Source organism: Molothrus ater, chromosome 1, assembly GCF_012460135.2.
Source record: "Molothrus ater isolate BHLD 08-10-18 breed brown headed cowbird chromosome 1, BPBGC_Mater_1.1, whole genome shotgun sequence".
Taxonomy (NCBI): domain Eukaryota; kingdom Metazoa; phylum Chordata; class Aves; order Passeriformes; family Icteridae; genus Molothrus; species Molothrus ater.
In genome coordinates, this window is record NC_050478.2 from 48109380 (window position 1) to 48136989 (window position 27610).

General features: G+C 39.9%; 1 protein-coding gene across 3 annotated transcripts in view; it reads right to left on the reverse strand.

The window, feature by feature from the left end:
• ELMO1 (engulfment and cell motility 1) overlaps positions 1-27610 on the reverse strand; it is a 303484-nt gene that overhangs the window by 220507 nt on the left and 55367 nt on the right. For 2 of the 3 annotated variants that reach the window (XM_036403051.2, XM_036403059.2), the window contains 3 exons: positions 20689-20729; positions 19694-19766; positions 6617-6667 (listed from right to left, as the gene is read on the reverse strand). In XM_036403051.2, coding sequence (XP_036258944.1) covers positions 6617-6667; positions 19694-19766; positions 20689-20729 — 165 coding nt within the window. Of the gene's footprint in view, positions 1-6616; positions 6668-19693; positions 19767-20688; positions 20730-27610 lie in introns of those variants that run through there. The other variant, XM_036403067.2, reaches the window with a different exon arrangement.

The window sequence follows — 27610 nt, forward strand, 5'->3', positions numbered from 1 at the left end:
AGAGAGTCCTGCCCCCAGCAGGAACACCTGGGGCTGGTGAACTGCTGCTGTCAGCCAGTCAGACTTCCATTGCACATGTATCCACACCAAGCATGGAAAGAGCCAACCCTCCCTCTCACCAAACCCAAGAACACCAGGACACAGATGTGCATTAGCAGCTCACCAACACTGCACAACACCAGCATGAGCAGGACCAACCTATCAACTGAGATATGTTAGTCCTCTTTCCTCTGCAGTCAGTGAGAGCTTTGAAATTCACCAGACTAAAACCAAAATATAATCTTAGATAAGAGACAGCTTTGAACCCTCTACAGAGCACAAAAATCCACGCTACAGAAGTGGTTCAGACACTCTTTAAGCACATAAAAGAGTGCTTACTAACATCATAGGCTTTATCTGACTTTGCCAAGGTTCTATCAGCAAAATTTACACACAGTTGCAGTTTTCTTACATTAAACAAGTTTTGCAAGACACTGCATCCCATAAACCTTGCTCCTTCTACTCTCAGATGAGAAAAGAACAGACAAATGGCAGAGGAGATCTTGATTGAGGAGGTAAACATATATTTGTCTCAGCTAGAGTGCTGGCACATGTCTCACTGGCAACATGGACAAAAGTCATATTGTCTGTTGTCATCCCAAATGCCTGATGTGTGAAAATATTGCCTTGGTTAACACCATGCAGTTCTCCCAAGCCTTCTAATTCTTGTTGCCATAGCACTCGTACATGCTAATGCAATGTACAGCTCATTTATGACTGCATTAAAAAATGAAACCCGGATGAAATATGCTCTGAGTGCTTACCAGGGAGCTATTTTAATGATTTGCAAGCCATCAGTGGATGGACAGAAAGCACAGCTCATTAAAGCAATAGCAGAGCTGGCTGCCACGTCTGCATTCTTACTGAAATATCATTCAGGTAGGAGTCAATACAAATATATAAACCTTTGCAACTGAGAATCATTAGAGGGAATTAACAGAAATATGGCTGCTCAAGGAAATGAAAGGCAGAATCAACTGCTCTCCTCTTTAGGAAGGAAGGAAGGAAGATGGGAAGCTTGTAAAACGTGTGCTGTTGAAGTCCTAGCATTTCAAAAGGCTGTCAAGTGGCATAAGCCACATGTCTAGTCTTAAATGACTTGCTCCAAGGACATCCAGAAAGGTTGCCCTTAGAGAGTAGCACTGCTTAAAAGGAGCAGCTTGATGAGATTGTCAGCTTAAAGAGAGAACTAATGACCTAAATCCAGGATGTGACTTTCTTAGAGACTCAAATAGCCATTTGGAGGTTAAGAATCCCAAGATCATCCTAACAAGGGATTCTACTGATCAAACTATCATTTCTCTGCCACAGAATACTTTGTGCAAAACTTTGAAAGCAACTTATTAACCAGACATACACAGGACTTCTGTACAGAATACAAAACACAGTGAGTAAGGACAAGAGGGAGGACACAGATCCAAATGCAACCACTATCAAACATGAATGTGCCATGGAAAAAAGTTGGACCATTGATTTAAATTGCTGGTTTTGCATTATGTAATCAGTCATCTTCTTTGTCCTTTACAAAAAGCAAATAAAATAAGAGTATCGTTATCTATCCTGTAGATTAAGTCACATCAGTCCATATGTTGCTAGAAAAAGATCATAGAGACCATCAGTAACTACCCAATCCAGCTTTGTCCTTACCAAACACATGCATTTCTGTAGTTTAATTTAAATCATTCAGTGTTGGAACACCATGGTGGCTTAAAGTGCTGCCTTTTCCTGGATTGTTATTGCCACGTCACCTACAACTGCATACATGTCAGAGAGCAATGGAGGAGTGGATACATTACATAACCATCATTTTACACATATACATTCAGCAGACCCTCCAAGGCTAACTAGCATCTGATGCCAGGTAAGCAATGAGAATCTATTTTAATCAATACATACATTAACGGTTAATATTTTTGCATGAGCTCTGAAACACAGTTTGTATATCTGAAGCCCTGTACAGATGTGATATACAGAGAGGTCCTGTGGAATAATTACAGCAATTAAGGAGGCAGAAAAGGGAAATGGTTATCTCTAGGGTCTTGCACTAAATCAATGACAAAAGCATTGCAGATGCATAGCCAAATGTATTACACAAATATGCCTTAAAATATGGCATATGCAATCACTAGCCACTTCTCAATGCTTTATAAGCCTTTTTTTCCTCTATCTGCATTTGAAACAATCTCTTCCACTTACAGTTCAAAACATGCCTTTTGAAACCTGAAAACATCAGATTAAACCTTTCTCTATGAAAAGACAAATCCCAGCTCCACTTCCCAAATCTAATCTACTAAGAGCAGAAAAATATAAAAGTGGCTAATTGACCCCCATGGTCAGTGCTTCTGGTATAAGGTTTATTTAGCAACTAATTTACCATTACACTATAAACATAACCACAATTACAGGTTAGAGCTGCAAAAATTCACGCATTTACAGAACTTCAAATACATGTTCAAGCAATTGTAGATCAAAAATTCTAAACTAGATGCTCAAAATTTTACTTTGAGGATTCAGATGTATAAGCAGAACTAGGTTAAAAAAACTCTTTATACTTCCTAGTCTGTTTAGATCACATATAAAGAACATGTTCTTAATATCTGTAGAAGCATTCATAGAAAATACTATGATGACTATCTTTGAACACCTTTATTTACATGATTGCTCGTTGTACACATGCTAATACTCTGCCTACAAACACATGACAGGTTTGACAACTCAACTGATCCCTGGCCTGGGGATCAAGAAAAAAAAAAAAAAAGATAAAAGCAAATTACCAGGTCCCACAAATACCACATCAGAAAAACCCCTTTTACGCAGGTTTTAAAGTATATACCTCATAAGCAATTCATTTTGTAAGTGGTCAAGAAGCTGCTTTTAAAAAACAGTAAGTGCTCAAGTAATTAATTCTGTTTGAAAACCATTAAATTGAATAACCTACACTAGTTCCTTCAATTTAATTTTCCCAGTATTTTAGCATCTTTTTTAAAGTGATTAGTCATTTGAAAAAGGATTTGCAGGATCTGATTGAAGGAATCCTGCAGTTTCACACACTAAAAGGTTGGACTTTGCTTGCTGCATTGCAGGACACAAAAGTCCTTTCGCATCAGCCTCACACTCGGGAGCAATTACAGCTCATTTATACACCTACCCACCCTGCACTGGAATATGGTTATCACAAAAGAGACAGCAGCAATACAGCATCTCAATTGTCACATACGTTCAAATACAAAGAAATGTTGCGTAAGAAACTTTTCATGCGTCCCTTCAGAAATGCAGATGGACAAAGGGGGAAAACAGGTCACGGAAAACTGCAAAAACACACAATAGCCCAAAGAATTGTTAAGAAAGATTATAGGAGAGGTTAAAATAAATAAGAAAGATGATATAGGAACAAAGATAATATGGGAGAAATTCAATCTGCACTCAAGTTACCTAGGAAACAGAGTGTCTGTGTGGTGAGCAGTTATAGAGGAAAAAATAGCATTGTTTAGGAAAAAATCAGTCTTTCAGAAAATCTCACAAACTTAGCAAATAGACCTATGGAAACAAAGAGTGAGCTCAAATTCCCACCAGGCCTAACGACTGGCGTTTGCAAACTTTTAACTCAAAGAAATTTAAAATAGGCACATTGTAAATCTCTCAAGGCAAGCATTTATAATGGATTTAGCAGCACACCATAACTGCAGTTCTGCCCTTGCAGTATTAACAATGGTTTTCAGATAAAGGTCCCTGCATAGGCACACAAAATAATCTAAATTCGAGATTAAAAAAGAGAAAGTATTTAACATTTATATTCATGGAGTTAGATTTCAAATCCTCATTTTAAAAAGTCAGCCCGAAAATGCTGGTTTACTATTTCTAGATAAAACTACCTTTCTTTCCTCTCTCTTTTTAATCTTTAATAGTACTGACTGTGGGTATGTGAGCAATAAATAATTTGAGGCTAATGACAACAGAACTCAAAAAGATTGCATCTCATCCTTCTCACCCAATTTTCTATGACTTGGGCCATGCAAACCTAAAGGGTACAGCCAGACTACTGGCTGTCATGGTTATAAGCTGCATAAAAATTAAGGACTAGAAAAGCATTTTAAGCTCATGCAGCCTTCAGAACCGGTCAACAAAACTCCTCTCAACTCTTCAAGGAAAAAAGTTTCCTGAAAAGGCTTGTAAAGTTCAGGACAATTTTTTTTCCCCCTCAGAACAGCCAGGAAGTAGGCAGCTCAGACCTCTCTGAAACTACAGGGACACACCCCAGAAACTGCATAATCCATATATGGCTTCTCATAATTTCTCTCAATCTTTCTCTCCTTTCCTAAATCATCTACCTTTTCATAAAGTTTGCTTTTTGTTTGGTTTTTTTTTTTCTTTGAGTATGATTTTGGTTTTCTGGGACAAAAGGAAAGATAGTTTCACCTTTATCCTATTGTAGGATAGAAAAAAGAGAGGGGGTGGGGGGAATTCAGAATCTTGATGTTTTCACATGATGAGAAAAACATTTCTCACCCAGCACTAACAGCTAGGAAAGCATCTTTCCCATTTTGTAGGAGTGTATCATGCAGCCTGTTCTTCACATTATCTCTTCCAACTACTGTTGCTCTCATACAGAATTTCAGAGGAAATATGGAAACAGATTGCCTGTTAGCTTTTCAGGGTAAATGACAACCATTTAAGAACCATTAAGAACCAAATGTCACCAGTTTAAGAACTGCAGCTTGGAGGCCTTTAACTATTTTTAGTACTGCTATGATGACCACTTTGACAGTACCTTAAAAAGCAAAGAGACTACTGTAGAGTGAGGACATGCAGAACTTCAATTTTTACCTAATTAAACAATACAAATATTTGCTAATCTGACAAAAACCAATCTGCTCCTCCTTCCAAGATACCTCTCTGATTCCTCTCTTTTCTGGAAAAAGTTAACGCAAAATTTAAAAACATCAGGAAGTATGAAAATAAGCACTAGTTCAGACATAAACATCACTACTGGAGAATAGAGAGTAGATCAGCCTTCTGTCTTAAAACAGGATAGCTGAGTCACTCATAACTGCAGGTCAGTGCCAGAGCAGTCCATAATTTGTTAGGTAACTGGCAATATCTCAACATCCTAAGGACTGACCCTGAGGCAAATCCCCAAAGAAACAGAACAAGCAGATGATAGTCCTAGAATGATAGGTGGGTGCAAAGCCCCACCTTCCAGACCACTGGTAATAGCAGATAGTGTTGCACATCCAAGATTTGTCTTTTGCGTTTGTAGGTCCCATTCCCAATTGCACAAGTGACCATAAAGCCAGCCAGCCATCTCCACAGATCAGTCACAGCACAGCCTCTCTTCAGTGAGGTTTCACGGTGCAGCTGGTTGTGGATTTTGAGATGGGAGAATTCCATGAGTTGTCCTATGTGGTTATTCCATGTTGTGGTTACACCAAAACATGACACACTGCATTTGGACTACATTGGTTCTTGATGAACCACAGATGCTGTTTTGATTTCAAGAGATCCCAAGTCTGGGCAGTACTGCAGGGAATATTTGTTATTAAGAAGTCACAAAGGTTAGAAGGATCTGGTGCTGGGGCTGCCTGTTTCTGAGGAATTTCCATCAAATGGGGTTTATTCTACCAGAAATGGTTTTCCCATGCACAAGGCTGTTTTGGTGATATATGCCAAGAGACTCTGGAATCACACAGATCCTGACAGAGCTATGGTCTTAAACTGCTGTTTTGTTGTTTTTGTTTTTTTTTTAATGTCTATAAAGCTCTGAATATAATGACCATTGAAGAACATGATGAAGGCTAATGGAAGCCTCTTGTCTTTGCCCTGTTGGCTGTTGATAAGTGCTTTCTGTTGAGAAGCTACTGGGTGGCAGAGTTTGAGCATTAGAATGCTTCAAATCTGCAGAGGCTAGAACACCATCATGAAGAGGTAAACCATTTTAATGGCACACTAACTACATTTGTCAGCAAGGAAATTGGATTGCTGCTGCCTTAGACATACATCTTCCAGGACTAATAGTGGCTTTCAGCATGTGGCAGCAGCACTGCTCAACTCAGCAGGAAAACAAGCCATTACAGGGCAACCAGCAGCTCTGCTGTGCTTTTAGGAGCTGGTAAAGAGATGGTGTAGGGGAAAAAAAAGCCAACAACAAAGAAACCCCAGTAAAATCTCAACATTACAGCTGCTACTCACTCAACACAAAACCAGACATCAGGAAAGCTCTGACCTGTGCAGAGCTGTCCATGATTCAAATTCCTGACCTTCCTCCTGGCTTCCTGGTTTTGAGTTCTGAGGCAGAAAAAGAGCAACTTGAGGGAGGCTGCAATATCAGCAGGGAAGCAGAGATATCGTGTATGTGAAAACTGTTCCCAGCGGAAGTGAGACACAAAAACTCACCCAATTCTGCCAACAGTATCACCAAATGTCAGGGTTATTATTCCTCCCTCTATAACTCATAACATTTGCTCCTGGAGGATTGTGGGATACATTGTGGATAAAGCTTAAAAGTACATACATTAGTTCACAAGAATTTACTAACTGAATTTTCACTTTGAAAGAAGAGAAGAAAAGGACACTGACTCACCGGAGATGTTGTTAATCGAAGGATGGCTCCATTTTTTATTTCATTACGGTTCTGAAAAAGAAAAAAACAAAGGTTTTATTTAAGACTTACTCACATAAAAAGATGAAACATGCATTGAGCAGACTGTCATGCTAAACTTGCAACAGTGCTTTTCCCTGTCTGCATGCAAAAGCTTCCCCATTTCAGATGTAAGCTAGCATCTATTTTCCTCATTGAGGCATATAACATTAGTTTCAACAAATAGGTTGAATTCACATGACACTTAACCAACCTGAACTCTTTCAAGAATGACTTCATGTTTTTCAAAGTTTAGCTTCCACTGGCAACTTCTAAATATTTTTTTTTGAAATATGCTGTCCATGGTGTCTGGCTCCGGTATTGTACATACTTGAGGAGTTCGTAAGTTTGCTGAAACCTGTCATTAAGCATCTGCAGGATTTAGAATTCATCCCACTGGCTCTTTATTTTCTATAACAAGAACATGCTGACTTAAACCACTGGAACCTACCCACTGAGCTCTGCCACCACCTCTCCCTCAAAGTGAAAAAGCATCACTGCTAGCAGAGTAAAGTTCAAACATGTCTTAAGTCCTTCTCCTTGCCCAGCTGTCAGAAAGAGAGGGCATGTAATGTTTTATTTTGGTTACACTCACACAGCCATGGCATAAGCTATGGTGGACACTTACAGCATCCTTACAACCTTGTGGTCAAAGCCCATGTGCAAAGCTTCCCCTCTTTCAACAACTACCTCCTATTCACCACAGGGTAGGAGAATAAAGTACCTACAGCAATGAACATGCTGAAAGGCACTGACTGTGTGCAGCACAACACACAGTCACAATGCCAGTCATGGTTCAGTAGTTGTTCATGAGCTGACACTCTAATCTGTCAGAGGAATTGGAGGAATCCCTAACAGTTTGAGAGAGAAGAGCTAATTTTGTACTGAAGACCACGTTGCAGACTTTCTGCAGACTGGTGTTTAGCCAAGAAAAAATATGAAGGTGTATTTCTCCTCTGTCAGTTTTTCCCAAATTTATTTCATCTTGCTTGTTCCCATTCTGATACATCTCAAATCCAAAATGCTAAAAACCAGATAAATCTTGCCTGAAACCAAGTCAAGTAGTCCCAAAATAAAACTCCAGTACATTGTCTCATTCTTGGTATCCAAGTCATCTGTGGGATTGGTTCTAGCTACCTCAAAGATCACTCTCCACCCACAAAGACTTCTTCACTCTAACTGAAATAAATGAAGTGCCAGACAACACAGGGGCTACAAGAGAGAAGCTTTCTTACAGCATCTCTGCCTGCATATACAGCAACTCTTCTCAGCCCTCAGCAGTCTCCTCCTGCCAGAGCAGCCTCAGGGAGGCCAGCCAGGCTACACTCCAAAGAGGGGCAAAGAAGGGTGAGCAGCTAAACACTGGGTGACTTCCCACAGCACTAGCAAAGTGCCAGATTTTCTCCACTTGTAGTGGAACAGCACCAGACCCAGCCACATTTCATCATGTCTAAGGAATCTGTGTGAAGTGGCCATAGTGCATTTGTGTGGTTTAATCTCAATCAGCGCTGAAACAAACTCACTTCACAAACATTTGTGGTTGCTAAAACTGTTGCCACCTCCTGGATTTGTGGAGCTGAATAAAAGTAATTGCTTTGGGACAGACAATTAGCACCGGCTATATCCACCTCCATCAGCAGCTTAGACTAAGCTACTGGACTTCAGCTGCTTTAAGCCAGAGCTTTTGCATGTACACATACACAAGGTTCCATCAGTTTTACTTGGCAGGTAGCAAATCCCAGTATGTAACAACATGGAAACCAGGAAATCAATAAGATTAAACAACTTGAAATGTACTAATCACATTCAGAAGTTCACTGACATATTTATAAAAACATTGGAGCTTGTAAGTAGACTGTTCTTAAACATAAATAAGAGCACACAGAGAGGCTTATTTTTTAATTTTTTTTAAAAATTTAGGCTTAGTTTCTCATGCTTTCCGGCTGCAATTAACATGAACTACCAAATCAGATGTACAAATGAGTTTGTGGTTTGTTTGTGACAAGTTAAGTCACTTCATCTGGGCCTCAATATGCATCTCTGCAAACACCAAAAAAAAGAGGTACTGGGCAAAGCACAAGCATGGTGATCTCCAGAGGCAAGAGGAGGAACAGAGGAAACACAGAGGAACACAAAGAGTAATTAAAAGCATCCCTGGACATTTTCTTTGGAGTCTTTCTCTTTAATCATGAAGATGACTCTAAAACACCAAAGCTTTCAGACTCAAAGGTGTAATGCTTGTCAGAACCCACAACATACAAGCCCATGGGCCTTTCATCATGTCTGGCTCAGAGCAAGGTGTCTACATCTGCCCTATACTGTAAATTCAATCACAAAAGAGAGAGAGATCATCTTCAACTCCTGGTTTAGAAAAAAGCTTAAGGAAAGCTGCCCGTGCCTTATCTCTGAAAGTATTCAAAGCATAAAGTCTCTAGCACAGCAAGCTAACCAAAATTTGAAAAAGGTTAGCTGTTACCCAATTAAAAAAAATATAATTTTGTTTACCCATTCTAAATATTGGCTTAATCACATACCAGGAAACAGCAGGTAAGAGTACAATTAAACCAAGAGGCTGTCCTACATTAACTGCATGATGCAGTAGTCAGCATGCCAGTTAATTTTAATTGCAACATTTACACACAGTTAATCCTCTTAGTATTAAGGATAGCATCCTGTGGATTTCTTTTCCAGGATAACAGAACATCATTACAGCAGCCCAGCTTTGGCAGTCATACTTAAAGGCATCCTTGCTATTCAGGACAGAACTCACCCCCACGTATGGTAGACAAATTAAAAAAAAAAAAAAAAAAAGACAAGAACAGGGCAAAACCAAAAAAAAACCCCTCTTCCAAGATATTCCTGACCTGTTTCTCAAGTGGACATGAAGTTGATAGATATCATTCATGGTGTTGATCTGTATTAGAAAAGCTTAATCCTGAGCAGTGAAGGAACTAGTGAAATGTTACTATCCAAAATGTCCCTAAAAAACTCCATAACAGGAAAATAGATCTGTTATAAATGTTATCCAGGACAAAGCCAGCAGTTATATCAAAGACAAATAAGCCCCCTCTGCAATATTTTATCTAGCAAGATATAATATATCACAGGATGATTTTTTTCTAATGGACTAGGCAATATTCCCAAGATGAGATTTCAATCAGACTAAATACTTTCATGAAGACACACAAAGAACATAACACAGCAGGAAGTAGGGAACACCTGGAAAGTTCATCTTACATTCAGATTTTAGGACCCTCTGACTTCTAACTTCACCAGCTGGAGCAACATGAACCTAAATGACCATAAATGCTTCAGAAGGCAAGAGAGGCAAGGAAGGAGAGGCAGTGGGGTAGCCCTGCATGTCAGAGAGTTTTCCTTTCTCAGAGAGCTAAGGAGGGGGCTCAGCAGAACTGCTATCCTGGAATTCTGGAGGGGAGATTTGTGCCTGTTTGGGAGCCTGGCTGACAGAATCCATAATCCTTTGGGAGGCAGTCCTGAGGGTCAAAGGAGTTGAGGAAGGCTGGGCATCCTGCCTGAAGGAAATTTTAAAAGCACAGAAGCAGGCCAAGGCAAGAGAAGAAGTGGGAACCACCAGCCTGGCTGAGCACAAACCTTTGGCTGGAACTAAGGAAAAAGAAGAGAGATTACAAGTTTTGGAAAATGGGGCAGCACACTCAGGAGGGCTACTGGGGTGCTTTGAGGTTATGCAGTGAGAAAATTAGAAGGACCAAAGCTCAACTAGAACTTAATCTGGGGAACTACAGGACTGTCAGTCTGACCTCAGTGCCAGGGAGAGTCACAGAACAGATCACCTTGAGTGACGTCGTGAGGCACATACAGGACAACCAGACGATCAGGCCCAGCCAGAAGGGGTTTAGGAAAGGCAAGTCCTGCTTGACCAACCTGGTCTCCTATGCAAAATTGACCTGCTCTGTGGAGAAGGGAAATGCTGTGGATGTTGTTCACCTGGACTTCAGTAAGCCCTTTGACACTGTCTCCCACAGCATTCTCCTGGAGAAATTGGCTGCTCATGGGTTGGACAGGTGCATTGCTGGGTAAAAAACTGGCTTGATTGCCAGTCCCAAAGGGTGGTGATGAGTGGAGTTACATCCAGCTGGTTATATCTGGTCAACAGCAGTGGTCCCGAGAGCTCAGCAAGGTGGAGGTCAGTCTCTTTTAAATAACAAACAATAGGATAAGAGGAAATGGCCTCAGGTTGAACCAGGGGTGTTTTAGATTTAGTAGCAGGGAAAAATTATTCACGGAAAGGGTTGCAAAGCACTGGAACAGGCTGCCCAGGGAAGCGGTTGAGTCATTGTCCCTGGAAGCATTTAAAAGATGTGGCACTTGGGGGCACAGTTTAGTGATGGACTTGGCAGTGCTAGGTTAATGGTTGGACTTGATTATCTTAGAAAGTCTTTCCAACCTAAACAATTCTGTTCCTGTGATTATCTGCCAGCAGATTCTGCAGATTCTCAAAGCTCTGCTTTTCTGTGCCTTTACTTTGCCCAAAACACATGCAGGAGATCGCTTCTAGAAAGCAGGCCTCAAGCAATTACTAGAGTCCACCAAACCATGCAGAGGGATGAAGGCAAGCAAATTCACTTTAAAAAAAATCCTGTCAAAACAGTGAAGCTGTTTATTCAGAGCTTCGCTGCAGTGACACTGGAAAATGTATCAGGTAAAATAGGTTATTTTGCTACACATTTGTCTTATGATTTTAATGATCTTTTTTACCCAGCAAAATGCCTCAAGATTCAGCTCACTCTAACTGGTTGGAATGGAATATTTTCTTAACATACTTGAGGAAGACCTAGAAGCATTGGTTCCCATGGTTATAGCTCACTCAGCCTGTTCTTTAACCTTGACCAAGCAGCTTTCTTCAGACTTCTCTAATGACCCCAGACAATAACAGACAAGAAATCTAAAATTCTTCTTGCATTTATTACCTTTAGTAATAGATTCATCCTTATTTCCTTACTGCTGTTATTTTGTTGCACCTTCCTCTAAATGGACACAACAGCAGAAAATTAGAGCTCTCAAATACTCTTTAAGTTTATGACTCCATTACATTTCCACAAGGATGAGTTTGGGCAAGTTGTAAATGAGAACAAAATGACACAGAATATTAGAGTTATAGAGTTCATTACAGAGTTAACAGCTCAGGAAAGAGAGGCAAAGTTCTTGCTGGCAGATCTCCCTTAAAGCACAGGTTCAGCGTGCTACAGGATCCAGTAAACACTGGGTGTCACCAGAGGTGGCACCAGGATCAGGACAGAGGGCGTCACTCTGCCACAGCACAGGAACTCCGTGTACTCCCATACAGGGCACCGAGTGCAGCTTTGATCTTCACTTATTAGGAGAGGCACAGCAGTTTCTGAGAAAATGCAAAGAAAGGCAAGTGTCCAATGGGCTTCAGCAGTTGCATCAAAAGGCAGGGTCTCCTCAGTTTGGAGGGACAAAGGACACAGGAAATAATGTAGTGGACAACCAGAATGCAGAACTGTTTTCATAAAACCCTGAAGTATGAGAACTTAGGGGCACGTGATGTAATCAGTAGGGGGTCAGTTTAAAGCAGATAGAAAATACACCTCTTCATTCAGAAGGCTGTAATCTCTTCAAGCTTGCTGTCAGTTTCCAGAAGAGATGAAAGAGTGGCATCATCTTCATGCAGGATATTAAATTGACTAAGTGTAGGTGTAGCCTCCAACACCTGTAGTACCACAAATGTGAATACTGAGGAGGCATAAAGAGACTGAAAGTCATCATCAGATCACTACCCTGAACAGCATTTGCTACTGCTAGAGCTGGAAACAGAGTATGAGATGGGATTTCATTTGGCTGACTTGGTAGGGGATTTCTTAAGTTTATTTTTAGTCACCAAAATATTTAATAAGATGTAAGCTAAGTGATACAGGTAATTACCTACATTGTACTACTTGGCATGACAGAACTGTACTGTTTTAGAAGAAATACTGATGCAATTAAGCTTGTGATAAAATTTCTTTTCTGGGAAGCTATTGAAAAGAAGGGACAATGTCTTCTGGATTTTCATGTTATGATTTGATGATAACATTTTCCTTAAAAAAAGTAGTTTGTCTGAAGTTTCTAAAAAGATAATGTTTTCTGCATGCTGTTTATCTGTCTCTATTCAAGGATTACAGAAGCTGGTAAATAAACCAAGTTAGACCAAGTGGTGCAGTTTCAGGCTGTCCATTAGCCGTGCAATACTACAACCTACAAGAGGCACAATTCTGCACATTCTCCAGTGCCTGGGCCCCCAACACTTCCCTTACATCAGATCTACCACCACGCAGCAGCACAGTCAACCACCTGACCTTAAAAACACTTCCTCTCCCCTTCATTTACAAAAAGGAGGAAAATAAAAAGTATTCCAGAGTCCAGAGTTTTCTTTTGTCAGATGCATGACTTGAACAAACTCACCACCCAGCAGCAGTTGCTAGGATGTTAGTGAGGCAAAGAGAAAGAAGAAACAGAGTAGAAAAAGAATGTTCAACTACCTATTTCTCCAGCAACCCACAGAAATCCCAACTTGACTGCCACTTAAACCACATCCTAAGAAAAAGACCAAACTTTGCATGATTTATACATCTGCAAGTGGAGTGATCTACAAGGACATCATTACCAGGCACCACTTGTTCTGCAGAGCAGCAGTGGTATTACACTTTGGGCAGACATCCTTCTGACACATTGAAAGAAGTTACACATGAGTTATTTTTAACTTGGATCAGTTCCCCAATTCAAGCAAGCACACAGACACACAGCACAGTTGTACCAGCCACAGGGAAGGGGTGGGCCCAAGACAAGCAGCCCTATCATCCTCTGATAAATTCCAACAGAAGAGCTGCACCCTGAAAAATAAACATCAGGAAATGACTGACTTAGCTGTGCTCATACTATTATCAGTAAGATGATGTGGAGAAATCGGAACAGGGCTGGTATGGTTACAAAAAAAACCCAAGAACAAAAACCCACCAAACCCAAGTAAGGATTATCAAACTGAAGGCAGCTCTTCAGCACAGGTTACCCACCATTTTCACTCACAGCACCACCCAGGGTCAGCACAGCAGCACTGGCTCCTTAAGCAGATGCTTAGAGAATAACTGAATGCTGAAGCCCAGGCTGCGGCTCACAGTGTGGTTCACTTTTGCCAAATCAAAGCACAGTTGCCCAGTTTGCTACCTTAGAGTTTTGCTTTTCAACATCTTGCTCATCCCTACTACTGTTATATGTGGCATAGACAGTTGTATCAGTCAACAAAGGAAATAAAGCAGATGAAAATTTTATCATTTTGGGGTTTGCCTGGTTTGCACAGTAGAAGACAGGAATAAGCAGTATAGTATAATCAGGAAAAGCGGGCCAGCTCATTTTGCAAGCACCAGATTTGGAGCCACAACACCAAGACTTGTTTAAGGGAAAGCCTGCAGGTGTTTGTGCTACTCTAGGACATACACCCCTCTCCTACACCCTTCCTGTGCCCTTCCTCTCACTCACAGGAGGACTGCAGGTAAAACATCCCTTTTCCATTTTTGACTGCAGTTGGAGCTTGGCAAAATTTTGTTCCACATCAGCTTAAGCCAGTTCCAGAAACAATTGAGGGACAGCTCACAGCTGTTAAAAAAAGCAAAGTTCCATTCTTCTTCCTACCTTTCCTTTACTTCTTTCTTGTGTACAGGTTATTCCTGGACATGATTCAAGTCCTGCCTCATCCCTGCATCAGATCAAGCAGCCTTTTTACTAAGCAAATTTAATGAAATAAAGTGGCACAAAATGATCCCCTCCTTGCCACCACCTTCAAAAATTGTCAAAAAAAAAAAAAAAAAACCAAAAAATTAAGTGTCAGGATCTTCTGGGGAAGGGGAGAAGAAATCAGAACCATCCTCTTTCAGTGCTGACCTGTTATGTCTGTTCATTGCACTTAGGAAAACTACCTATCCAAACAGGTTGTTCTCTAAGCATAAAGATGAATTAAATAATATTTTTCTTTAGGGCCAAATCTTACACAGAACTGTTTGCCACCAGCTGAATCCAAATAGTAGTACTGTGTCCCTGGTATGCCACACCTATCTTCAATTGCTCTAACTGAAAGCTGAACGTTTTTAGAGCTTTTCATCTCTAGTGATTAATTGTGAGGCAAAATTACAAACTTAATTCAGGAAAAAATATATATATACAGATTTTTTTAAAAATCACCCCACCTGATCCATCTCATCAGCCTTCATATGGAACTAAGGAACTAAACAGAAGATGGCCATAACAATTATTTTAATAGGAAGCAAGCAGAAGAATTAAGCTGTTTATGCTGGTGCCAGAAAGTATAATAGGGGAACAGGACATAATTCTTTTCTTTAGAAAATTTAGTATAGACCAGAACTACAAAAAGAGTCCTAAGAGAACTAAAAGAAGGATAACCATTATCACTGTTCTTGAAATCAGCCTGAATGAAGGAGGACTGAAAGTGATTTACTATATGGATACTGAAGTTTTACTTCTGTTCACTTGAAAAATATACTAGTGCTCTCTAAGATTTTACTGGAGTCTACAGGGCAGTGTTACTGGCATCCATCAAGCAGGCAGGAGCATGGCCACTCAGATGCCACGTGCTGCCCTTACCGTAAGGAATTTCTGCAGGGCTGTGTAGATGCCCCAAAACAGTAAGAAATTTGTGAATATGTGGGAAATACCATGTCTTATAAGTGGCAGAGAAAGGGAAAAGCAGGCATGGTTTGATCCAGACCAAATCTACAATCTACCATTTATGTAGCACTATTAATAAAAGTATTATCAGGAGTGATGCAAAATGGAAAATGAAACAGCTCTCTTAATACATTTCTCCAGTTCCCATTCCTCATGCTACTTTTCATTCTCAGTTGCTTAAGAAGCACCAGGTCCTTCAGTGAATCAGAAACCTTCATTATTAAGAATGTTTTCTTACAACTCACTGAAATTCAATTAATCAGTGAAAACAGACAAATATGAAAAACGTAAAACTCAAAAAGTCCCAGCTATACAAATTGCTCATTTCTCGTCCTGTTATTTGCATACACTCCCACACAGGGAGCCTGTAAAGGCACAGAGGAATTTCACATGAACATACAATTACAGGTTGTGTTCAGCAAAAAATAGGTCATGAGCAAAATACACCTTTGAAAAAGAACCTTTGAAAAACACCAGGGACTTCACTCAGGTTCCCAGCACTGAGAAGATGGGGGTAAGAAAGATGTCCCATCTTCAAACACAGCACAGAGTTGAATAATTACAACCAAAGCAAGGTGAAGCAGCTCTTGCAAAACAGAATTAAAAGTCTCCCAAAAGTAATGGAGTAAGTGTCTGCTTCCCTCCACTTCAAGCAACAAGAATGAAAGGGAAATGTAGGATAGGAAAGAAGGGGAAAAAAACCCATGGGTAGTCTTCTGATGCATCAGATGTGAAAAAGAACAAACACAATAAAATTGTGACAATCAAAATGGGTTGTATTCAATATAAAGATGAATGAAATGTCCTTGTATTTAAAGTTACCAAAAAAAATGTCACCATTGTCACCTCTGCGTGCTCAGTGCTGGCTCACAAACCCCTCAGCACCAGCAGCCAACCCTTCATTTCTGAGATTTGCTCAGGTGGAGGGTTAAGAGTGACCACATTCTCCCTCCAGCAGTGAATCCAGCTTGGACACCATCCTTCCCCAGGATCTACAAATGGATCTAGAGCTGGCCATGGTCTGCAAGGCCAAGGGTGTGCAGTGACGAGCGACCAGCCAAACCCACCAAGGTGCAGCGTCAGCCACTCAAATGTCTGTCCCTGCCCTGCTCATACTGCCAGCAGAGGAACACAGCTAACAATTATCTGAGCTGTGGTTTTCAGCCAGGGAACACACATAGCACACAAAATTATACAGCCATTTTTTACTCTTCATATAGCATTTCTTTTCTAAACCTGAGCTCCCTCAGGCTATAGTGCTCCTGAGTCATTGCACCTGATGTACACAAGCATCTAATTCAGGTACAGCCTGGATAGACTGAAGCAAAGGTGACTTATTTATTCTTATCTTGTAGTATCTAGCGTGATAAGATCCCGACTCAGAAGTCAGGCTTTTAGGCATTTGACCTACCAGAGAAATGCTCCTTCATGATAAGCAAAGCCTTTAAAAAACACACACATACACACCTATTAACATTAAAAATTAATTAAAAATCAAACACTTTGAGATGAGTGCATCAGACAGATTTTAGCTCAGGCACTATGAGTGCTTTGTTTTCTTGTCTACATACCCTCATCCTTTATTTCTCTCATTTTTAGAAAAAAGGCTAAAAGACATAATTAATAATTTTCACTGCAGTTTCAGGGGCACAGATTTAACCATACCATGACCCCAGAGGCAGCAGCCAAAACTGAACCTGCTGTGATAAGCCCTATCTCTAGTAGGAACCCTGGCTGAATCAAAATTTGTTAAAAGACCTCACTTATGCTGCCTGAAGGAGTTATTGCTATATCTGTAGAGGCATTTTTCCAAATAATACAGCCAAAACATAAATAATTTAAGAGACAGAACTGCTTGGGTGTTGTTTTTATTTATGCACGGTGTAATTGGGAGATATAGGTCCAGCTACAAAAGATAAAGGGTTCTGTATATGACAGCCAAAACACAGATGGGCTGTTTGCCACCAAAAACAGAACTACAGTTGTAAGCCATGTAACATTTGGACATTTTCACTTCAAAGCTTCTTGCTACTGTATACAAGAAATCACTAATTGCTTTTCTTTCTGGTAACTTTAAACATAGTGATATTTTAAAGAGGCATCTCTACCTGGAAGGCAGTCTCTGCAGAAACATGACCTATAGATAATGTTATCTGCATGCATACAGTCACACAATTCATCTTTAAGAGCTGTGAAAAATACTTCTTATGAGAAGCTGTCACTGCCATAAAAAATACTGTGCTCATATCCATTAGTAAAACTAAGATTAAAGCAATGTGAATTTTAACAATTAAATGTTGTAGCTTCCTTGAAGTGCATGTGTTTTTCCTCATGCCTGGTGATTTTCATGTTTTAATTCAGACAATATCCTACTGAACACAAATGAGGGAAAGTATGTGGAAGGGGTGATGGCCTATATAAGCCTCTCTTCTCAGCCACTATCCAACAACCAGCTATAAACAGTGAACAATATCTAATGAAAGTCACAGACATCTGAGTAATTCTAGTGGCATTTAGAGCTCTTCTCTCTTATTTATGTGACTCAGAGTCAGACACTCTGCATATTTCCAGTAGAGAATAAACAAACTCAAAGTCCTCTCTACAGTACAATCCAAAACGTCCTAGAAGACCATAATTTTCCATCCTTATTGCAAGTTAAAGGCAGCCAAAAACCATCAGACTCTCTTTTATGTGGAACAGAAAAGATTTCTCCAAAGCTGCAAAATCCTATCCACCAAAGGTGGAGATAAAGCCTGAAATATCCCTCTAATTGCATCAGGACAAAGACCTTGAAAAAGCTGAAGTATTCACTCAATCCCTACTTCTTGGAAATACTCACTGCACAGAGTTTAAATGCCAACAGACAAATTCAATTGTGACTACTTTATTGGCAAACATTGTGTCACCATTGAGGGCAATTAGCAGAACAATCTCACTAATTTGGTGGAGGCAAAACACAGGAGTCAGTAATTACTTCAACAGGTTTCCTTGTAGTGGCCTTTGAAGTGTCTGTCAACTGAAACTTGAAAAGAAAGGAGAGGAAAAAAACCCAAAACAACACACAAGCAAAAAACGTGGAAGACCCAAAAAAAAAGGGACATATTAAGAAGGTTGTTCAGGTGGCAAGAAGTTAAATGAAAAACCGAAACTGGTCTGTTAAAAAACAAACAAAATTAACAAACAAAAATAAAACTAAACAAAACAGCCCAGGAAAAATAAAATAACAAAACAAAACCAGCACTATCTTATGAGTAACTGTTCTTGCTGTCTTGTTAAATTTAGTCTTCCCAAATGCTTAACTGTGCCTAAGTTTCCTTTATTTCTTGGGCGTGGGTATAAATTACAGCACGAGAAAACTTAGTTCATGTCTCAGTCGTATTAGCTAACCCTAAAGAACTGTAAAATGCAAAACAGAACCAAGACATGCCTCCACTTCAGAGCAAGCCAAACTAAACTGATAACAAGGTAAGCAAGAGGCATCTCTATGCAGTTAAGCTCAGAATCCACCAAGATTAGGGAATTTGCATGTGGACTTCAGCACGTTTTAAACAGTGTCCTTGTGCCATTGCTTAGAAATTGTACCTCTGCAGTACTACACGTACACTCTTCCAAATAATCTCTTTTTTTTTTGTAATTTGAGCAATTTTACCAGTAATGCTAGGAATGAATGTTCTACTTGGTGCCATTCACTTGAGCATGTCCCATATATTTATACTAGACATTCCATTTTTATTACAACTATAGCCTTTTCATGACTCTGTGCTGAAATCATTGCATCACTTGATGAATCACCTATTGCCACACTAAATGGGGACAAGAAAAAGTAAGCCAACAGAACTTACAGAACTGGGTAAGGACAAGACAGCAGGCAGGAGGGAGTCGGAAATATTACACAGTCACTGAAACTTATTTCTACCTGCTCAGCCAAAAAGGAAAGTGACATGCACTGCAAGTCTCCTCACACTTCAAAGAGCCCTTCATGTTTTAAATATTTCAGTTTTCCTGTACACCACTTGCTAGCAGAATACTAAACACACAAGAATACCAAAGTTGAAGGGCTCAGTGCTCAAGTCTCAAACTCAACTGACATGAAGAACTTTGCACATTTGGACTTTTATTTGCTTTTCCTAACAGAAGAAATCAGTTAAAGAGTCATTAAATCAGGTCTTGTAGTACCTACCCTCTCTACCCAGTGGCATTGCATTATGGAAAGTATATTTTCATATATTTTAATTTAAAATAAATGACTGTGGCAATTATTTTTATAGGCTATGTGAGAATTGCATTGAACAATTTACCCACCTTCTCGGTGATGTAGAAATTAGAACTATCAGCATGCTGCAGTGCAAATTGGTCATGATTTGCAAGAGACCACCTTAGAAATATGAAAATAAATTAATCACAAAATGAAACCTTAATAATTCCAAAAGTACCCTTTACATAATTTTAGCATGACCAAACAAGTGTCTGTCATTCCCATGTATTTCTCATACTTCTCAAAGTTTTCCATAGCTTTCAAAGATGAGTTCCAAAGTTTAAGCTAAAAGCATGCTTACAATAGGAAAACCTCAGTACAAATACATCCTAGTGATCTTTTTTTTGCAGTAACCAAGACCACTAAGTCACTAAAATTGGCCAAAAAAAAAGTACAGCACCAGAAGTTTATGCTAGCTTATACAATGTACAACGGCTATAGTATTAAGTTGATTACTACATTTAGATACATAAAATATCACCTTCTTAGCTCAGCAGCAATTTGATGAATATAGCTAGTTTCTCCTATGTGGTAGCACTTGCTTGAAACAGTTTTGATTAATCCATTAAACTTAAATCAAGGTATTTTTCTTAGCCAATTATTAGTCTATAATACAGAATTTGCAATTAACATTTCAGTTTCATATAAACAGTCACATCAACTGGACCAGCTTACAGCACCCACTGGACTCAGTGCTCAAAATTCAGATCCAGAGGCAGTGCTTTAGTCCCTTAACCCATGAACAGCAGGGACCACAAGCCAAACTGCAAAAATGCAAAATGCATCTCTGTGCAGAAAGGAAGGAAGCAGTCAAAATGAGAGTCACCCCCATGATGGAGCTGCTTTGTTAGGAGCCTCATCTTGCAAGCAATTGATCCAAAATGCACTGCAAATTCAAAATTTGAAACTCACACAAAAATATTTGAGAAACTAATGACTAGTCATACAGGATATCTAGATTTTCTTTGGAAAAAATTATCTCCTAGTTGATTTAATACTTCAAAATTACTGTATCTAGTATGTACTACATAGCAGAACTTACCCATCACAGACTTCTTTTATTATCGAGGACAGTGGCTTTTTCTGGTAAATGAGAAAAGAAAGAAAAAGCAAAATCATCAAATTAGAATAGCTCTGAGTTCTTAGAATGTGATTCCAAAGCCAGTAAATGCAAAAAAAACAAAACTAGTGGCATTTCATTATTTATTTAATGTCAAGTGTGAAAGAATTCCAAAATTTTCTGCTGTTTTGGTCTCATAAAGGTATAAAGATAGCAATTCTAGACATTTGCATTATGACATTATCCATTATTTTTGCCAACCTTAGCCCATACAACATAGACTCAGTTTTTCAACTGAGAAATCAAAAGGGTCTTTTGTGTACATGGTATCTCATTACCCAACAGAAACAGAAGATTTAGATATCAACACCAGCATTTTCCAGGAATGACATCTGAAACCACAAGTCACTCAATAATTTTAAACCTTCTTTTGTTCCTTTCAGAGATGGTCACATGATGACAGTAATCCTCTCTCTTAAGTAGACACATGCAGGTTCCCCTCTGATAAAACACCACCTGGAAGGTGTTAGAATCCCAGATGTCTCAGTTCTGCTTTATTCTCTACATCTGTGAGCACAGGAGCATTTGGACTGACTCAAAACAGCTCCCCTGCTTTGGGTCCCAAAATAGAAAATAAGAAAACAGTCTGGCCTGTTGATGTTGCAATGCTTTGAACATGGTTATAAACACAGGGTGCACACACAAGTGTTTTTAGAAGACTTCTAGCTAAGAGCAAATGCCCTTTTGTGTCCTAAACCACACATGAAATTGCATGGCAGAAAAAAACATGCCAAATTTTACCGATAAATGACTACTGAGCCTTTTTCCCCCAATACTGGGTGACCACACAATGTCACATATATCTGTTGCTTCACAAAAACTTCTCAAATCACCTAAACATCATAGGATCCTCCTCTCTAGTTACTTCCATTAATAATAGTTCACTGAATTACTAAAAAGGAAACAAACAAATACATAAAACTCACCATAAACCCACCCAATTAATTCAACACTATTGTCAAAATAAGCTTTTTACCTTTAACTTTTGTAGAAAATGATTACTGGAAAAATTAACTCAGTATCAGGGCATGTTATCTGAAGGAAAAAATATTTTTCCCTTGAATTTGTTTTCTGCGCTTCACCACTGACAGCATTCCTTGGTCAGGTGGAGGATCAGAGAAGAATTTATTATTTCAACAGTCCAGTCAACTAAGCCACTTAATAAACAGGCAGAAACATTACACAAAACTATTTTAATCAGACAGGAATGAAAGCACCTGCGGAAAGGATTCTGTTCCTGCTCACCATATTGTCTCAGTCCTTGGTTTCCTTCCTTCTTTCACGACCATTTCTGTTTTCACATGACCACCCAAGATGATCCACACCAGGGAAGTTAATCAAACTAAAAGCTAGCCCAGGAGAAGGTGGGGAAGGGGGGGAAATAGTTTTCCCCAGGACTGATTTCCTCATCTGCCTGGCTATGTACCTAAATGAGTAGCAAACACCAGCACATGGGAGAAAAGGCAGAAGAGGGAAACTGCTCCATTCTGCAGCAGGAACAGGTTCCTTCTCCACAGCAGCTTCTCTGTTGTACCGCCTTAGTTTTTTGCATAGCTGCAGCCAGGCTGTGGAGCAGAACAGGCAGATCACACCAGATAGAAAAAGTGGGTTTTTCTCCCAGTTTTTTTGGACTGATCAATTCCTCAGTCTGGATTACTGTGTCACTTATGTTCAGCTACTTTGACCAGCTGTCCTCCTCTCTGAGGGTTTTTTCAGCTTCTGCAATCCTGTAACAGCAATCCCGACTTCCAACGGCTTTCTTTCCTCTACCTTTTAAGATACAACAACCACCAAAAAAAAAAGAAAAAAAAATTTTGTGGAGGGACAGAGAGAGGAGCACAATTTTGTCTGGAGCTAGATAAGTTCAGTTTGCCTTTCAGTGCTCATGGGCCAGCCTGTAGGCAAACTGGTGCCAAGCAGAGTGCACAGCTCTGCATGCTGCATCCCCTTCATCCCTCAGGATGCTGCTGTAGGTCCTGTTCTGATATTTCCATATTTTGACAAAATTTTATCTGGGTTATTAATTCCCTTTACAAAGTAAACAGAAACCAGCTAGCAGATTCAATATCATGGAGGACAAAAAGAGTACTGCTTTTCCTTCCCATTATTTCCCATAGGATCCATAGTTTCCCATTAGAAAGTGACAAAAAAACAATTTAACAACCTAAAATAGGAATAATATAAATACTCCGAAGGGTGGATTAAATTACTTTTAAAATCATTATTTTGATACTTTTAAGTTCTCTATACCATTAACTTTTATGTCCTTTGTCAATCCCATTCACCTCCTACCCCCTTTGCCTATTCCACACCACCTTTGCATTGTTATATGACAAAATCTGAAACTAAAAACTTGGACAAAAAAACCCAAAAAAAACCCTGCAACAAAACAATTAGAACCTGTAAAGTACAGCTAAAAGAAAAAGCAAATAGATCCTCAATAATAAAATTATTTATACAGCCAGCCTCTCATGGTACAGCTTGGCACTACTGCTACAGAACTGATGTGACTAAGCACAGCCCGTGATGAAAGAAACAACAAGATGAAAAAAAAAGTGGAACTCTTTTGGGACACCGAGTTTGCAATTAGCAATTTGATAACACTTTACAAATTGATAAATGTTAAATAAATACCACCAGAGCAATAAGTAATAATAAGTACTAGCAATAAGCTGCTGCTCCTAATAATCCCTTGGGCTGCACTCCCCCTACATGTAAGTCTCCAGAAAAAACTCCTTCCCCTTCCCTAGCTGGGAGATAAATTGCCACCAGCACATTGTTCACAAGAGGGGTGTCCCTGCAAGCAGGCAAGGGCTGCCATGACTCCCTGTGTGCCCTCTCCCAGGCGGAGGCTGGCTGGCAGGAGGCTGCTGCAGGGACACTCTGGCACGCAGCACACAGAGCTGGCAGCAGCAGTCCTGCCACCCTGCCTGCACAGCCAGGCCCCCTTGCCAGCAGAACCCTGGGAGTGACAGGCAGGTGGGTGAGTGCCCAGCTCCCACTGCACTTCCCAGCTGGCTTACAGCCACCCCCAGAATCCTGCTGCAGCCTGCGAGACACAGAAATGTGTTTGGGTACCAGTGTCAGGACATGACTGTCTACTGCATGGATAGGACCACAGCACCACTAGGAAACAAAGAAAAGGGAGCTATTATATTTTTTTTTTCATTTTTCAACCATGGAAAATGAGATAAAAGTCTATTTCCATTCTCTGCAGAGTAATTCCACTTGGCAGGCCATTCCAAGTCCCATTTTTTTTTTGTCCCTGGCTCTAAATATCTGCCAAATGTCAAAGAGCATAGATTTGAAGTTTTTGTTACCTTAATCTTAATAAAATTCTGTTTATGGAAATTTACTTAGCTTTGCTACATTTACAGTTCCAAAAAGTCAAATTTACCTTATCAGTCAATGTACTTCAAAGAATTTCTTACAATCTGTCCAATATTATTTTGAAGTTTTTCCTTCATAGAAATGAGTATTTTGTGCTAGTGCTTTTTTTTTTTTTTGTCTCTATGTCTCCTCCTAGACTTGTAAAAATGAAGTGAGCTTTTACACATGCTGAGATGCTCATTTAAAGCTCTAAGATCAGGCTGTTGCTTTAATGTACAAAATAACAGAGATCAAAGTAAACTTTGTGCTCCCTACAGGAGATAACACCTTCAGCTAACTTATCACAGTATCTGCACTGAACACATTGGTTAGAATAAAAGTATTTTCCTAGGGCAGGTATTAAACTGACAGCTGAAGTTAGGTGACACTGGAGCATTTCAGCCTCATGACTTACAGATCTGCACACAAGGGGAGAATCCTGACAGTGACACAGAGCACAGGCAGCACTACAGCCAGTGTGAATTTACACACCTGGTAAAGCTCTACCTGCATTGACTGGTTAGCACAGATATCCAAGATTCAGGCATGGCCCTAATGACATCCACCATGCAAGTCACCAGTTCTGAGCTCACCTGTACATATCTCAGTTGAGTCTCCGGGTTCTGTGTGCTGGGATGCACACAGACCCTGAGTCTTCTTGAGTACCCGCCCTTGCTACTTGTGCAGTACTTGGTAGCACTTCCAAGGCAACTTGCAGAGCACAGACTGAGATTTCCCACTCCAATTTCCTCAAGAGTTTCATCCTTTCATGCCTACCCCTATGGAGAACTCACAGGGAACCAATCACCAGGAAGAACTAAGCGCAGGCGTGCAAGACTGTGAATCGGGTTAGTCCAGACCACTGTTTTGTTCCAGAGAAATCACGGCATGAGCAAAAGCAAGGAAAGAATGTCCAATATATCAATGTTGACCAAGCTCTACGTCCTGTTCAAACCACCAGTAGTACTCCAATTTGGGTTTAAAGCACTTCCAAATCAAACAGCATGTGTGTGTGTGTGTGTATGTGTGAACTGTAAAGAGGACAGAAGCCTAAATCCAGGTAGAAACCTGTGTTACATGTGCAGTTCTGATATAGTTTGTGCAAAGGAAATTGTAGACAGGTTTCTTTTAGGCCAAGTCTGAATATCTTTCCTTTCCATATGACTGATGGAGATTTATTGCTTTTTCTTTTTGCTTAGGTTGGTTTGTTAGGTTCTGCTTTTTGGGTTTTTTTTCTGGGACAATGATTGGCATATCCCTCTCCCTCTCTGACACCTTTTAACTGCAGAAGTAACAAGAAAACCCTTAACTCTGTTATCTTTAAGCCTATCACAGAAAAAAAAAATAGCAGATGCAGCACATCTGTTAGCGTGAAACAGCATTAAGGAAAAAAATTCAGTTGCTGACCTGTGCACCTGTCAAAAAACAGAACTTCTAGTCAGTAAATACAACATTCTGTCTTATAATTAATGCTATTATGACATTAATAAATCTTTCAGTGCTAAAGTAATTTTTATGGCTATTTAAAAGCAGAAAAACACCTCTTTCACAATCAGTGGAGGCTTTACCTGTTACTGTCATGCACCAGGGTCTACAGTGGACTGGTGGCAAACACCAGATGCAAGGACTCCTGGATCCATGACTTGCTAATATAACACTGGTTTCCTGTGGTGTAAGAGACAAGGTCTTTTGAAAGGGGGAGATGCTGGAGTGCTTTGGACTTCAGCCTTCTCAACCTGCTCTGAACCACTCTGGAAATCAACACCATTCCATACAATGGAATACTGGTGAGACCAGACTTGTTTACTTATTATAAAAGGGCATCTGTAAAAGATGAAAGGGAGGATTTCTCTAACCCAGGGGAGCACCCCAGAGAGTGAATTTCTAAAGAACAAGGACACTACAGTGCTACAGTAAGAGAGACCATAAAACCCAGCCAAGGCCAGGCCAACACCACACAGTTGTGCTGTGCAGCAACACAGCCCAGGGCTGGAAACATTCACACCTCAGAGCCAACAGGCAAAACCCTCAGCAAATGCAGCTGCTGCTGATAGGGGAGAGCTTTTATCAGCTCAGTTCACAGCTCTTAAAGTGGCAGTTTGAACATGTCAGTGGCAACACTTTGGTATAAATATAGCACTAGGAGCTCCACAGAGCGCACAAGACTTAGGGAAACCCAGGTATTTGTGTTCTCTCTCCCTTCACTCTCAGCTGCAGCTTCCTCAGTTACTCCCTTCCCGCTCCCAAAGAGATCCTCACTCCTAAGTCCGCATTTCACCGGATCTAAGCACTGACCCACAGATCATGCGTTTAGGATGCTACAGTGGCTGTACAACAAGGGAAGCAGCAAAATATAATGTTGTTAACAAAAAAAACTCGATCAAAAAGAGGAAACCATAAACAGAATTTTGCAGATACTTCCTACTCCATCTCTAGTGTCCCTAACAAGCCCTGTTTTCTCAAGTGTAAGTAGGAAATCTAAAAACTCTCAATCAAGAGTACTGAAAAGTTAAAAAACACCTAGGGACCCATAGTAGTGAATTTCACCATGTTTGCATGCAGCATTCTTGCCACATACATTTAAAATACAGCCAAAACACACTTTTAAATACAAAGCAGAGCTTTAAGATGTGGGTCTTCACACAACCTATTAGGAGAGCATGCCTTTCAAGACAGAGTGAAGAAACCTCAAACCCCCAGCTCATGACTGACAAATTTCTGGCCTACAAGGGCAGAAGTTTCTCCATGAAAGCAAAAAAATTTATACTGTGGGATTTTTGGTATTACTCTCTTTTGTATAACAAAATGTAATGTCTGTATGTCTATAACTAGAACATAATTGAGTCATAAAGTGTGCCTGGATATTCCAGCTGGCCAGAATGTGAATTAATTCATCAGTCCATAACTTCAGAAATCTCATTGTTATACATTTCCCTTTAATAAGAACAGAATTAACTTAAGAGATGGGACTCCTGCTGATACTTAAAAAATTTTATGGATGCAACAACCTTAAAGTCATGTTTAGCCTTCATCTTGAAAATGCCATCACCTGCAGGCAGCAAAATTCAGGCTCCAACAGGGAGGTTCTGGCAAGAATTATTGAGCTAGTAAAAATCAGACATGAAAAAAAGTCAAACCAAATCCACCAAAGAAAAAACCCAACAAACCCACAAAAATCAAGGGGAGAATAAAAAATAGTGCTTTATCTCTTTGTTAAAATATTATTCTCTGAACATCCTTTCTGCTGGAGATCAGGAACCCCAGGATATAAGTTCTGTAGAGACCTCAAGTGTATTCTGGCTCTACTGGCTCTACTTGCACTTCTATTTAACAAAAAAAACAGCCAACCAACCTGTCTACTGCATTGAACATATGGTTCTTCACCTAGAAAATAGCACCAAGTAGAAAGCATAAATAGCATCCACTAGACTGCAGTTCACAAAACATTTCTATTTATTCTCCCCCGCCCTTTCTT